Here is a 15093-nt window from a genome sequence, read left to right as displayed (position 1 = left end):
GGTCTAGTTCTGATGCTCACGTGCCCACTTTTGGCGCTTTCAGCGGTGGACAGAGATCAGCATGGGCACCCTGACTGGTCTGCGGCTATGCAGCCCCATACGCAACAAACTGTGATGCACTGTGTATTCTGACACCTTTCTATCAGAACCAGCATTAACTTCTTGAGCAGTTTGAGCTACAGTAGCTCGTCTGTTTGATCGGACCACACAGGCCAGCCTTCGCTCCCCACGTCCATCAATGAGCCATGACCCTGTCGCCGGTTCACCACTGTTCCTTCCTTGGAGCACTTTTGATAGATCCTGACCACTGCAGACCGGGAACACCCCTCAAGAGCTGCAGTTTTGGAGATGCTCTGACCTAGTCATCTAGCCATCACAATTTGGCCCTTGTCAAACTCGCTTAAATCCTTACGCCTGCCCATTTTTCCTGCTTCTAACACATCAACTTTGAGGACAAAATGTTCACTTGCTGCCTAATATATCCCACCCAATAACAGGTGCCATGATGAAGAGATAATCAGTGTTATTCACGTCACCTATGTTATGGTCATAATGGTACCTAGGTCATAATGTTATGCCTGATCGGTGTAGTATATAGACATACATATAATTTGCATGATTTGAGCTATCATTCAAAAAACAGTTAATACTTGGCTTGGTTAATACTAGGTTTCAAGACGTAAACACCGAAAATTCCTTCTAACACAAAATGACATTGGTCCTTCCTTTAGTGTTTTACTGCATTATACATTCTTTCTTTAAAGTTGTACCTGTGAATGTGTAAGTTGAATAACAAAGAGCACACAGTGGATTATAAAGTGGATAATAAGGCATCAAGACAGACAAAGAATAAAAGAGAGACAAACACAAAAGGGTTAAGATGCAAAGCGAGTGTAAAAGAGATGAATCCGAGACGAGTTGGTGACAGTTTGTGGACACGTCGAGAGTTCCCAATAACCGTGAGAGCGGCTGCAGTTTCTCGGCCGTGGTTCGGTGTCTCGGAGCGAACCTGTCAGGCGACGCGGTGCGTTATCTTGAAAGGCAAGTGATTAATGAAGGCAGAGCAGAGTTTGGGTACGGAGGAGGCGGTCGGCGAATGATCAATCTTAATGAGCTCTCCTGCCGACTGCATATTAACTGCAGGGGACGTAATGTATGGCTCACAGAGGGTTGCTCCCTTCTTAAGAACGATAATAAGAAGAGACTGAATCACGCACGCTCACACCAACCTCCACTCAAGCTCCAAACACATCTCAATGGATGATGGCAAAATAATTATCTAGCGTTGACTCCTCGCGCCTCGGCGGTGGTAGACGTTCACACAGGGCGACATGCTCACATTTACACCTGCTTTCAGAAATTACGATAACAAGCAGTGGGATTATCGGAGGATTTCGTGTGGGCTCGTCTTTGTTCTTTTATTCTAGTAACTACAAAATAGAACACGGACGAGCCCACACAAAATCCTCCGATAATCCACCTTATGTTCTCCTGCTTGGGACGGCAAATGGACTAGTTTGATCAAAAGAGGCGAATAAGTCCAGGCGCAGTAGTCCAAGTCTGCCTTCTTCACATTAAAAACAATAAACTCTTACATTGTGATGCTACACTGTTAGCACTAAAACTGTTGTAGAGATTAGGGCAACAACAACGAGTCAACACAATCAATAAAAATCAAGTAAAAAAAGCTGCTCAAATGTTTTGACCAAGTAATGAAACCACTTGGAAACAGCCAAAATTTTGCACTGGATATACAGTACAAGTCACAAGTTTGACCATACTTGGCTTCAGAGGCTAAAATGAACACTCGCCAAGTGCCAAATTCGAGAAAAATCATGTTTAGCAAGTATATGAAACTGTCAATCACCATTTGGCCGGTAATATTTTCATGAATTCTAGCAATGCAATGTTCCGTGAACATGAGCGCGAGCAAACGACGAATGAACTCAAATCATTACTCGCTGTGTGGGAAGTTTTCTCAATTAAATTGAACTCTCTTTCACCTCTTCTTGCACTTGAAAATGCCCGTATTGGCGAGTATCCTCGTAAACATAGTCAGTTATGTCTTAAGTGAACATAAACAAATGTGTATCAGTGCATTCAGTCTTAAAGTGACAGCAGCCTAATATATACTTGCTGTTGTCTGTCATTAATGTTAATCAAACCACAAAAGACACTATTCACTGAATAACTTTTCTAATTTTAATAGGGATTAATCTATATTTAATTTATACAGTGAAATGTATGCAGTATTATTTTACATTTGATTACTTTATTGCATTTCTGTACCTAAAAATTGTGAATTTACACTGGTATCTAAAATGTTGCATTACAAAAAAAAAATTCTTAAGTCATCGGCCATTGGGAGATGTGGCCAAAAGTTAGTTTTAAGCCCTGCTCGGATTACTACTGAACCTTACAAGCTAAATGAAATTAGTTATGTAAATAAATAATTAAATATTATATAGCGACAATCTACTGTTCAAAAGATTGGTGTCAGCAAGATTTTGTAATATTTTTTTTTAAGTAGTCTCTTCTGCTTACCAAGGCTGAAAAATACAATAAAAACAGTATTGTGAAATATTATTTACAATTGAAATATTGACATATTAGTAATATATTCAAATAAAATTATTCCTGTGATGTTAAAGCTGAATTTTCAGCATCATTACTTCAGTCTTCAGTGTCCCATGATCCTTCAGAAATCATTATAATAATGATTTGCTGCTTTTTTATAATTTATCAGTTTGAAAATTTTGTGGAAACCGTGTTTTTTTCCCCAGAATCCTTTGATGAATAGAAAGTTCAAAAGAGCAACATTTGAAATAGAATTGTATAACAATGTAAAAGACTTTACTGCTTTTGATACATTTAATGTTTAATGTGTAAAATTATATTGAATACACGAATTGTGTGAGATGGTGGTCCAGTGGGTTAAACCATGGAACTGATACACAGAAGGTTGCTGGTTCAATCCCAGTGGTTGCCACCAGTGTGTCCTTGAGCAAGGCACTTTACTCCATGTTGCTCAGGGGGATTGTCCCTGTAATAAGGGCACTGTAAGTCGCTTTGGATAAAAGCGTCTGCCAAATGCATAAATGTAAATGTAAATGTATAAACTCACAGTATACTGAAGATAATAAAACTGGACAGAAATGAACTGACACACCATCTTCAAAACACGGCTGAAGTATTTAGGGCTGCTCAATTTTCTATTAAACTTTATTAAATACTTCTTCATTTTAGCCTAGACATGAAATCTTTGCTAATAAATTCTGATATGGATATCTGAACACAGCCTCTGCCAGCAGATAGCAAAGAAATTGGAATTAACTGTCTCATCTTCATTCCTCCTTCTACAGATGTTGATCAGGGAACTAGGTGAATAGCATCCGTTCATTCCATTAAAGGGATAGTTCACCAAAAAAATATTTATGTCATCATTTACTCACCCTCATGTTGTCCCAAGCCTGTATGAGTTTCTTCTGTTGAACACAAAAGAAGATATTTTAAAGAATGTTGGTAACCAGAAAAATCCTGACTTCCATAGTATTCTTTCCCTATGGAACTTAATGGCCACCATCAACTGTTTGATTGTCAACAGCTTGAGGGTGAGTAAGTGATGACAACATTTTATTTTAACTATCCCTTTAAAGCCAAATGTTCCACTTTCATATGCAATAAAGACACATGACTTTTAATTGAGTTGAATTAATCTGTTTTGCCATTCTGATCGCTAGGGATGGAACGGTATGAAAATTTCAAATCACGATTGTAGTGACCCAAATTATCATGATTATCACGGTTTTGTTCAAATGAGATGAAAGTGTTCAAAAAGAACAGATGCACTCACTGAAAACATTTCAACAAGTTTTATATTTGAAAATCAACAAACAACAAATAAAACAAGCAGCTCTATGCACTTTTTAAGCAAGATTCTATTCTGTGGGATTTATATCCTTATAATGGCCGTCGTCAATAGCAACGCATTATAACAGCGCACATCCACACATCACAATGAACGTGTTCTCTCGTTCACGGTTTTTGATTGTATTGAAAATTAAATCAGATGACTTTACTATTAATACTACTATAATTATTCCTATAACTTCTTGTGATCATCTTGTCTGGACGATTGTTTTGTACACTGTACAAAATGGATTTATAAACAGATAAGATTTAAAACATTAATCTCAATTCAATATGCCCCCGTATTTATTTATGTGGTAAACAAAATCTTTGAATAAGTGTCCAACGAATATTGTAAAATATTCGGTGTACGTTTTTTGTAAAAGCCAAAATATGACCTTAACCTCAGATTTGGTCCTTTTAGAAGGCTGAACTATGAAAAACGACGTTGCGCTGGCTGGATTTTCAAAATCGTGATAATCAAACATTGTTTTAATGATAATTCAATTTTAAATTATATTACTAACCATCAGTACATTTTAGGGATGCACCGAATGTTCGGCAACCAAAATTATTCGGCCGAAAATAGCAGAAATTGTTCGAATAAGTGAAAAGACCGAATAAATTTAACCGAACAATTGCGTTTTTGATGACGCAATCAAATGTAGCAACCAGCGTGTGAGAGAGAGGCGCGCACGTTTCTAAATGCAGCAAACATGTCGGACGTGTGGAAGCATTAAAGTTTCCGAGATAGACGCAAAAATGGCCGTTTGCAGACACTATCTAATCACCCTCAAATGCAAGCAAGAGCACCCTTAGTTGATATTGTAATAATATATTGGCAAATGCTCCAGTGCATATTTGTGTCTGTAGAACGTCAAATGTATCCATTTACAACGTGTTTCTGCACCGGTGACAGGTTCGCAAAACATCTCATGAACAAACAAACAATGTGTAGACACGAATCGACATAAGATATTTATTTTGCATTGTTAGCAGCTTCATTGTACTTTGTGAGATCGCGATGAACTAGGGTGGCAATACGTCCGGATTTTGGCTGGACAGTCCAGATTTCAAGCCCCCTGTCCGGCGCAGTCTCAAGCCGGGCACTCATTTGTCCTTCTTTTTGGAGTTGCGCTGAAAAGTTGCTAAAATACCCCGCTCTAGAATCTTTATTGGAAAGCAGCTGTATAGCATATAATGCCATACGATCTCTGGTCAAACAAATTATTGGCTGAAAGCGGTGTCAAATAAATATCTGATATCATTGGTTAAAAACATAAACTAGCCTCCACGACGTCTTAATGTTGGAACGACGTCTTCATTTAATCCGGAATGGACAAAAGAGCATGAATTTATATCAAAAAGCAGTAGAGACGTTTTTCATGGATTTGGCACTGTGTCAGATTATTTATTTTATTTCCAGAAGTCCAGAAATGTTATGTTTTCACTTCAGGCACTGTGCACTTTGCAAGACAGGTTCATCTCAGTGGTCAGTTTTTGAAACGGACATCACAATGTCTTGAATAAATACAAATACTGTGAACAAACACTTGTTTGCCTCTTACACATAGGTCTACTTCAAGATATATCGTAGATCAAACGGTCTGGCAATGAATAGAGTAGGCTATTGCAGAATCACTGTATTACTATACCATCGATATGATGGACAAAACTGTATTTTAGTTGTGAGTACACCAGAGTCCTATGCAGTTATTCTCGCTTCACTAAATGCCCCAAAGTGTCCTTCGTTCTGGTGTTATAGAAATGGCCACCCTATAATGAACTGACATAGCGACAGCGTTTAGTGATCGTAAATGTAGCAGTCTTGCCTCGCTTTTGAGTCTACAGTCTATAATCCACTGAATAAAACTATTGTTTTTCATGTTGCAAAAAGGATTAAAGGTCCCGTTTTTCGTGTTTTTTTTGAAGCTTTGATTGTGTTTACAGTGTGCAATATAACATGTGTTCATGTTTCGCGTGTAAAAAAACACACAATTTACTTATCTGTATACTGCTGTTTTCACTGTCCTCAAAACGGCTTGAAAGATTTCCCTGTTCTATGAAGTCCCTCCTTCAGAAATACGTAACGAGTTCTGATTGTGCCAGCGGTTCCCGTGTTGTGATTCGACAGCAGTTTAGCGCACGCAGAGCGCACGTTACCGGAAAGGTCACGCCTCTCACCATAACGGGGATGCATGCGCTCAATGATCTCTAAGTACAGCGTCCCTGGGAAAGCCAAACAAAGGTGATTTGACTCCGGGATGAAAATAACAGCGTCTCAACGACATGGCAACAAACAAACTATACAAACGCAACCGAACGCAACACTTCCTCTTCTCCACGCGGGGGCAACAAGACCACGCCCCCTTTTTCGCGTACTCTTGTGGGCGGAGGTTAGTCGACAAACTGCTCTACTGACGTAATTAAAGAAGGAAGTACCAGGATGTAGTCCCAACCGGCCGTTCGCTGTAGGCTTTGAAAGGGAACTTCTGTTAAATAAAATATCTTGCTTGTCATTGAACTTTGAGCTTTATAATTTTACAGGTATTATATATGCTCTAACAGCAACATTACACACTAACTAAAGTTTGAAAAATGGGATCACGAAGAACAGGACCTTTAATGGCCAATTGCACGCTGCAAAGTTTTGGAAGTGACATAGTGAAATAGGCCTAGTAACGCATTAAAGCAATGTAAAGGCCGACTAATAGAAAAATATCCGTTGCAAAATATTTTTTAAATTCTAAATAGTCTTAAAGGTGTCACTGTACAGTCACTGGTGTGGTGGAGCTGTTAGCCTACATCTGCACTTTAATAGAGCACCCTCAGTGATTTGATTATGATACCTGTAGGAATAATAGGCCAAAGATAAGATCAGATGGCATAAGATGGCCAAATAAAAATATATTTATTTTACTTTTTTTTTATTATTATTTAATTTAAGTTATATTGTGCTTAGTTTGTATAATGTCTGCTGAAATGCTAAAAAATGTTCAGTGTTTAAAAATAATTTTAAAGGGGTGATGAATTGAGAAATCAACTTTCCTTTGAGCCTTTGGTATATAAAAGTTCATCGTGATATAAGACTTTCCTGTAAGTTTCAGAGCTGAAAACGTCCTTGTTAGTCAAAGAAAAGCTTTTATTTACACCAGGCCCAGAAAACTAGAGAGCTCACAATATGTCGACCATTGACGTATTAGGACGCTGAAGCACCGCCTCAAGCCCGCCCACCGACTCGTGGAGCTAAACGGGTCTGGCAATAAACATGCCGGTTCCAGCTCACGTGCGTAATACATTGCATTTGTTCGCTTCATTTCACCGCAGAATCGATTGTAAACAAGATAAGAGATTGAGACTGGATTTGCAGACATATTGAGATTAAAACACAATGCTGTGCCTTCTATATGGGATCCGACAGGAATGGTGCAACACACTTATGTGAGTAAAACATGTTTTTTATATGTGTTAGTATTGCATTGTTACAGATCGTTTGATATCTATTGATTACACACCTTAGCACACGGTCACAGGCTGGAGAAGGTGTTATTGGTTCATTCGTTATCAGACTCGGACTTGTAACGTTATGGGCCAGGGCTCGCAAAGCCCAAAGTCCCGGGGCTATGTGTTTTTCAGACAGGCTACCAAAACGTATCACCGGCCTGTCGGCGGCTATAGTGAAATAACATTCCTTTCTTTCTTTCTTGCGCGCGTGCGAGGTTCGGTTATATTCACTGATGATCAGGCGAAATGATACAGAAATAACATTCCAATCAATCGCGGGTGGATGAGAGATGAATCATTGTGTTTGTTTGATAAAGATATTTTTCGAGCCCTGTGAACGTTTCTCCAGACGCTTTCAAAACAATTCCTCACGTGTACTGACAGGGGAGTGGAAACTCATTAAATATGCAAATCTTATCCAATCCTAGCCGTGGGCGTTTACTTCCAAGTCTTCAGTGCGGCACGCCCATAAAAAACGACCGTTTTTCAGAGAGCCTCAAAACCAAGGCAGAAAATAGCCTATTACTTATTCATGTTATGATGTTTTTGAATGTAAAAACCACGCGAACGTCATAAGTTGACCTCAGACAACAGTATAATTTTTTTTAAAAAGCCAGTTCATGACACCTTTAAATTGTAGTTTTGTAATGTATTGTTCTTTAAAAAAAAAAGCAAGACAAAATAGTAAAAAGCTAATTTTTACTATTTAATTTATGCAATGGCTAAAAAATGGGCAAAATAAATGGGAAAAAAAAAACGGCTATTCGGTATTCGGCCAAGAATTTTCATTTCGGTGCATCCCTAGTACATTTTATCGTGAAACCGCAAGTACGGATGCTCCATATGTATCAAATGGATTGCTAACCCCATGCCAAAGGAGTGAAAACACCACCAGATAATCACAAACCAGATAATTTCCTTCCACCGACAAACTGCCAGAAAATTGCTTCCAGCATTCAACAGTCAGGCGACTAGTCCCAACCATCATGCTTTTAAACGACCTGCTTGGCATTCACAAACAGGTGTACAACCATCTGAAATTTGCTATTCAGATGTGCAGGATTTAAATGTGATAAATATGAATGTTTCCCATCATGACACGCGTCCGCAATCAAACACACGACTCATTCAATCTTTTTGGAGGGAAATCTGAGTAACGACGCAGCCACAACAGCAGTCTTCACATTTTAAAGAGCACATTCATCCTCCTAAACACTGCGAGTATGCCGGAAAAGGCTTCCGAATCCCATGAATAGCAATAAATGTTGTTGAGGCCAAATGCAGCAGCACTATTTCAGATTTACTCGAGCAGACAACCGCCATGCAAATAACCCAGGGGAGTCAAAGATACAGCCCACGGGTTGATACTGTATGAGGGGGGAAATATGCTTTTAGCTACAGTAAGACTCTTTGATTTGTTGCGTCTCGTTTTAAAGCTTGCATCTTAAAGCGGTAAGACTTTTCTTGTAATTTCGCATGCCGTTCAGCACACATTCACCTGGCTCTGTGACTCCATGACAACAGGTTAAGAAAAAAATATTAGGGGTAAAAAGAGAATTACACACATTTTCTTCCACTGAATGATTATTAGATATGATAGGTCAACATTAATACTACTTGACTCAGAAGTAGTCCTATGATAAAAATGAGATGTCTCTTTTGAACTTTCAGCTTTCATGGACTTATTGATCATTTGTAAAAAAATATATATATATATTTTTATAAATAGCAGTGAGCTGGGTTCGTTTTCTTGTCAATATGAATTTAGTTCATATAAATAAAATGAAATAATAAAATATATGATATAAAATAATGTATCATATAAAAATATGTACAGTATATTATTGTATCATCAATAAATCATTGATTCTGAACACTTTTTCTTGAAGATAGATAATTTGCTTGTGCTATCTTAATTGTATGTATTGTTAATAACAATAACATTCAAACGTTTATGTCTTAAAAAAAACTTTTTTATACTATTATACTATTATGAATAAATATGTATAAATAACATCAATATAGACCTCTATAAGGCCTAATTAAAATGAGACTGTTTCAAATGTTCTGATAATATTTAGATTTCAAGGACTTATTGACACTAAAATTTTATAAATTATATACATTAATAATAGTACTTTATATTATATAAATTATAAATATATTATAAATAATTTATATTGTTTTATATTAATTGTACATTTTGTATTATTATAAAACTCAAAAGCAGATCAAATAAAATATAAAATAAATGTAGATCTTTAGCAAGAAATTGACCTTTTACTTGAGCCGTCTTAATTTGATGTATTGTATCATTTTTGAAGACACTGTACATATAATTACATGTATAAATAACATCAGTATGTATCTCTATAAGGATATCGTTTCATATTTCCTTTATATAAGCCTAATGCTTGAACTGACCTCATTATTTGAGATGATCAGTTAAGACTATAAGGCAAAAACAGCTATTGAGGACACAAATAAACGATCTCATTAAAATGTCTGAAACTTGCAGCGTGGCTTCCAGTTAAGCTCGTAATTAGGAGACACAATGACAGCAATATTTTAATAAATGCACACAAATGCAAACGTGTATATTGGAGAGACAGAAGCAGCACCAGGCCCTGCGTGCGTCAAAGCGGGACGCTCCTGGGGTGGCCCTTGTATCGCAGTGTTAATCATCTGTCTAAACTGATTAGCTTCCTAATTGAACAGCCAAAACTACCCGTGCCATTATAGGTCATTTGTCTGGAACGGCAGGGGAATGCTGCTTGAACACTCTCGAGCTGTTCTGTACAACAATACCGAGCCCTTGTTAGTGTTGCGGCTGCGGCTTTGCTATAAAACCACAGGCTCTTTATTTACAATAATGCATCATGGGATTTGGTGTACTGTAGGGTGCTTATGTGCACATGGGGCTCATTTTACATATTTATATTATCATCTAGACACAATATCTGAAGAAAAACGGACGAGGTGGATTTTGTGAGCACAACAAAAAGAGAACATTATGCTACTCTGGATCGATTGTTCCACATGCTATTTTTCGATGCACAAGGTTACGTCGTCCATCACAGGCTTATCCCCGCAGAGTTACGGCATCATTCCTCCAGTCCCTGATCATTAACATAAATGCGCGTTCATTTATAACGCGAGGAGGAATGCGCTCAGGCCCTGAGCTGCAGCTTCCATTTCTCCACGTGTGGCTCTCATAGCAGGGCGTACAACGCATGGCCCGAGGCCGATCTGTCTTAATGAGACAAGGAATCCTGCAAAGTCTGTGTTTGCCTCCATGTCAACGGCCCAGTGGCTTGTCTCGACTCATTCCCCGAGACGGACTCACAGGGAGTCTGAACTGCGCTGGATAACATGACTGTCATTTCCAAGCAAACAGATCAAAGTCTTACTAGTACTAGTGTCACTTGGATGTTGAATATGGCATTGGGCTGTCCGACTCTGAATTCACAAAGTGCTTTAAAAGACACACACATTGCAAATAACAACCTGCTCGATTAGTGGGGCTGAACATACTGTGCATAATATTAAATAGATGGATGGACGGACGGACAGACGGTCGCATGGATGGACAGACAGACAGACGGACGGATGGGTAGATAGATAGTAGGGGTGTAACGGTACACATATTTGTACCGAACCGTTTCTGTACAGGGCTTTCGGTTCGGTTCGGTGCACGTGTGCATCTTTAAAAGTTAACAGTCAGTCGGATTGTTTTACACGCGGAACACACTTCAATTCCAGTTCCCACACGAACATATTAAATATTCTGTCCATTTTATCATGAAATTCAAACGATAAATGCAGTTTTGACGCTCTTTAATGTGACGAGACTGATCACTGTATAGGTGCGTCAGTTCAAGTGGCGGCACGCGAGTGGACGCGATCATCTCTTCCTAAAGAATAAAGATGAATTAATATCTGAAGGTGTGTTACGTTACAGCTTACTGAAATGTATCATATGTTGTGTAATCGCTCAATCGGTGTTTCAACCGCGGAAAGACAATAAAACGGCTTGTGAACAATGTCACGTAGCATCACATTTACGTCAGAAGTCATTCAGTGTCCACAGCTGTTAGTTCACTAGAGAAACGAACTCTCACTAAATATATGACCTATATTAGCCTATATATTCATTATATTCTACTCAACCTGTTAGTGATGTCTTGATTATTTAAAGGGTTAGTTCACCCCAAAATGAAAATTATGTCATTAATTACTTCCTCCGTTCATCTTCGGAACACATATGAAGATATTTTAGTTGAAATCTGATGGCTCAGAAAGGCCTCCATTGGCACAATGCACTTTACACTCTCAAGACCCATAAAAGGTACTAAAGACGTTCATCAAAGCAAGGAATGCAAGAAGTGCTGCACAGGGTGTAAAATCTTGGTGCTCTTTGGTTGTGTGGGATAATTAAGTTCAGAAACAAAGGTAGTCCAAGGCACTCGATGGGTGTGTTGAAAAAGTTAAAAAGCCTTTATTTTTTCATGGCTTAAACATTTAAAATTGGTGACAGGTACACCTACGCGTTGCGGCTTTACATGCCTTCGTCAGGGTGTGTATGCCATGAAAAAATAAAGGCTTTTTAACTTTTTCAACACACCCATCGAGTGCCTTGGACTACGTTTGTTTCTGTACTAAAGACGTTGTTACAAAGTCCATCTCACTACAGTGGTTCTACAATAACTTTATGAAGCGACGATATTAGTTTTTGCATGCAAAAAAACCCTAAATAACGACTTATATAGTGATGACCGATTTCAAAACATGGCATCATGAAGCTTCGAAGCGTGTCAAACCTCCAAACTGCTAAAATCATGTGACTTTGGCGATCCAAACCGCTGAATCGACTCACTGATTCATAACGCTTCGAAGCTTCATGATGCTGTGTTTTGAAATCGGTCATCACTATATAAGTCTTTATTTAGGGTTTTTTTTGCGCACAAAAACTATTCTCGTCGCTTCATAAAGTTATTGTAGAACCACTGTAGTGAGATGGACTTTGTAACGACGTCTTTAGTACCTTTTAAGGGTCTTGAGAGTGTAAAGTGCATTGTGCCAATGGAGGCCTTTCAGAGCCATCAGATTTCAACTAAAATATCTTCATTTGTGTTCCGAAGATGAACGGAGGTCTAACGGGTGTTGAACGACATGAGGGTAAGAAATTAATGACAGAATTTTTATTTTTGGGTGAACTAACCCTTTAATGTATAAATCTGTCATGAAAATGACAGACACTGTGTATAAATGATTATATTTCAACAACGAACTGGAGAAAAAATAATAATAATTAGATTTAGTAGTAGATGCAATTTCGATGCAAAAACTGCCTTATGTGAAGCTTATGAGTGTTGATTATTATATCTAAAAATAAATAGCAACTGAATTTAGGCTAATAGTTTGGGCTCTGTTGTTAACCTTTATAGCAATGTGTAAGTAAGGGCTCCCTATATAGTTTACATCATTATCTTAAAGTAACTTTTAGTTATATTTAATTCATTTAAGGATAGACAATTTTTTTCAGTGAATAAATAAATAAAAAGCAATTTTGTAAAGCTGCTGTACCGAACCCTTACCGAACCGTCAGTTTTGTGTACCGTTACACCCCTAATAGATAGATGTTAAAATCCATTACTTTTAACAACACATTACAAGACATAATCAGTGGTGTTCTTTTCCATTCTGTTAGGCTCCATTCAACTGTTTTTTTACACAAGAGTGGATCTGATATGATATAACACCTCCTGAGAAACGAGTCTCATTGGGTAAACGATTCTAAACTAGATTAATTATAGAGGGCTTCCTTGAGGCTGACTAGCAATTCAGAGACAACTGACTAGTCAATTATAAAAATGCACATCCTGCGCACGCACACACACACTTCAGAAAAGCAATCTGATGATAAATTGCCATTTCAAACCCAAGGAGTGAGTCAAATCCGTTTGTGTTGGTGCATGTTTGTATTTTCCTAGGAAACAACATAATCCTTTTACCTCTGAAGTCTGTCACCGGCAAATATCTTCCCCACAAAAACCTCAGCTGCACACTGAATTTTACAGAGGTTGCCATCTCAAGTGTTTGAGAAAACTGCAGCCAACATGCTGGCACCGAGGAACCAACTCTCCTCGATCAAATGAGATATTCATGTCTGTTTTGGTGGCAATCGGGGCCAACATCTCGGAAGCCTAAAAATATGGGCTCAGTCTTCAATCTGTCTTTTCTCTGTTGCAAAATGTAGTGTTTTTAGGCAGCTGCTCATTGAGGAACAATATATTTTGAAGCGTGTCTTCCCTTTTGAGTGTGACAGAGCAGCGCCACTGGCGTCTTTCCCAAAAACAGCTGTCGGCCTTAAACACCACATGTCACTGGCAAAGACTATACTCCCCCATTTCAATCTCAAAGCCGTATTTTTATGCTGATAGGCACTCAGAACAATATAAATCAGCTCAATGGCTGTGCAACAACCCCTGGGCAGCATTAAATGTCTTAAACTTTCTGAAGTTTGAAGCTTTTCTTTTGAAAAAGAATATGTTCAATATTCCAATGATCAGGCTACAATGCAATTCTGGAGACACACTAGAAACAGATACATTCATGATTCGAGATGTGTGATCAGCTTTTAGATGAAATGAGAGATTCGATATGAACTAGAAATCTGATCCTATGAAAAAATAGAGAGCACATAAGAGATAGAAGTGCATACCGTTACACTAATGAGTCCTTCTCTGCCAGACTTTAATATGGATTTTATTTTCGTGCCATAGATTAAATGGATTTGAACTAATGATACAATGTAGCAACACTCATTTGTCAATGGATTTGTAGACTGCACTGCTTTTATTCTACAAAACAGAAATCACTTTGCACAAAAGGTTAATCTAAGTCAATGCTGTAAAACGCAAAACATTTTTAAACCAAAATCTTTGCAAACTAGTAAAAAGGAAAAAGATCACCGATGGTGTGAAGGCCCCTTTTGTATCCGTTAGTGTTCTTCTTCTTCTGCTCTTGAAGTCTATGGCAGCCCATAGAAGCGTATGGAAAAAAATAGATGACAGTCTCAACATAAACTGACTCAATTTTGGAATCTTGACCTCAATCCCTCTAGCGCCACCAACTGTCCAAATATGTACTCATGTTTATGCTAATAACCTTTGCAAAGTAAGGGCAAGAAACTAAGTTATTTTTCCATTGATTCCTTGGTTCAAACCGATTTGATTCATTTACCATCATGAAAATGTAAAAAAGCTACATAACAGTGCCAGTCTGTGACTGGCTGAACATAATATTGTATGTGTATTATGATGCAATCAGAATGTCTGTCTGTCTAAATGCAACATATTATTTTACAGACATAACTTCATCGATTTAATGCCACTAACCAGACACAATTTGGTAAATTTTTCAGGTTTTCCATCAGTTAATCGACGAGTGACAACACCGATAATACCGGTATCAACGGGGTTTGGGGTCATTCCACCTCTCTTTTAATTCACTTATGAATGCCTGTACGAATTAGTGGCATTTCGGGGGCAACAATTGCTTAAATGGCCGGTTCGTTATTATTCTCAATGAAAAACACAACAACAAAAACGGTCTTATACACCAATCCTAATATTGCGTTGGTCCCCCTTTTGCTTCCAAAATTAGACCCCTGAAGGT

The 15093-nt window shown here is 38.1% G+C and overlaps 1 protein-coding gene across 2 annotated transcripts in view; it reads right to left on the bottom strand.

The window, feature by feature from the left end:
* Nucleotides 1-15093, bottom strand: part of klhl29 (kelch like family member 29) — a 410063-nt gene that overhangs the window by 164230 nt on the left and 230740 nt on the right. Inside the window, exon 6 of one of the 2 annotated variants that reach the window (XM_079832066.1) lies at nt 3453-3485. The exons of the other annotated variant lie outside the window; for it this stretch is intronic. Within the exon in view, the coding sequence (XP_079688192.1) occupies nt 3453-3485 (33 nt within the window). The remainder of the gene's footprint in view (nt 1-3452; nt 3486-15093) is intronic. 2 annotated transcript variants of the gene reach the window in all.

This window comes from Gobio gobio (assembly GCF_949357685.1).
Source record: "Gobio gobio genome assembly, chromosome: 12".
Classification (NCBI taxonomy): domain Eukaryota; kingdom Metazoa; phylum Chordata; class Actinopteri; order Cypriniformes; family Gobionidae; genus Gobio; species Gobio gobio.
This window is presented reverse-complemented; position numbering and strand designations above follow the sequence as displayed.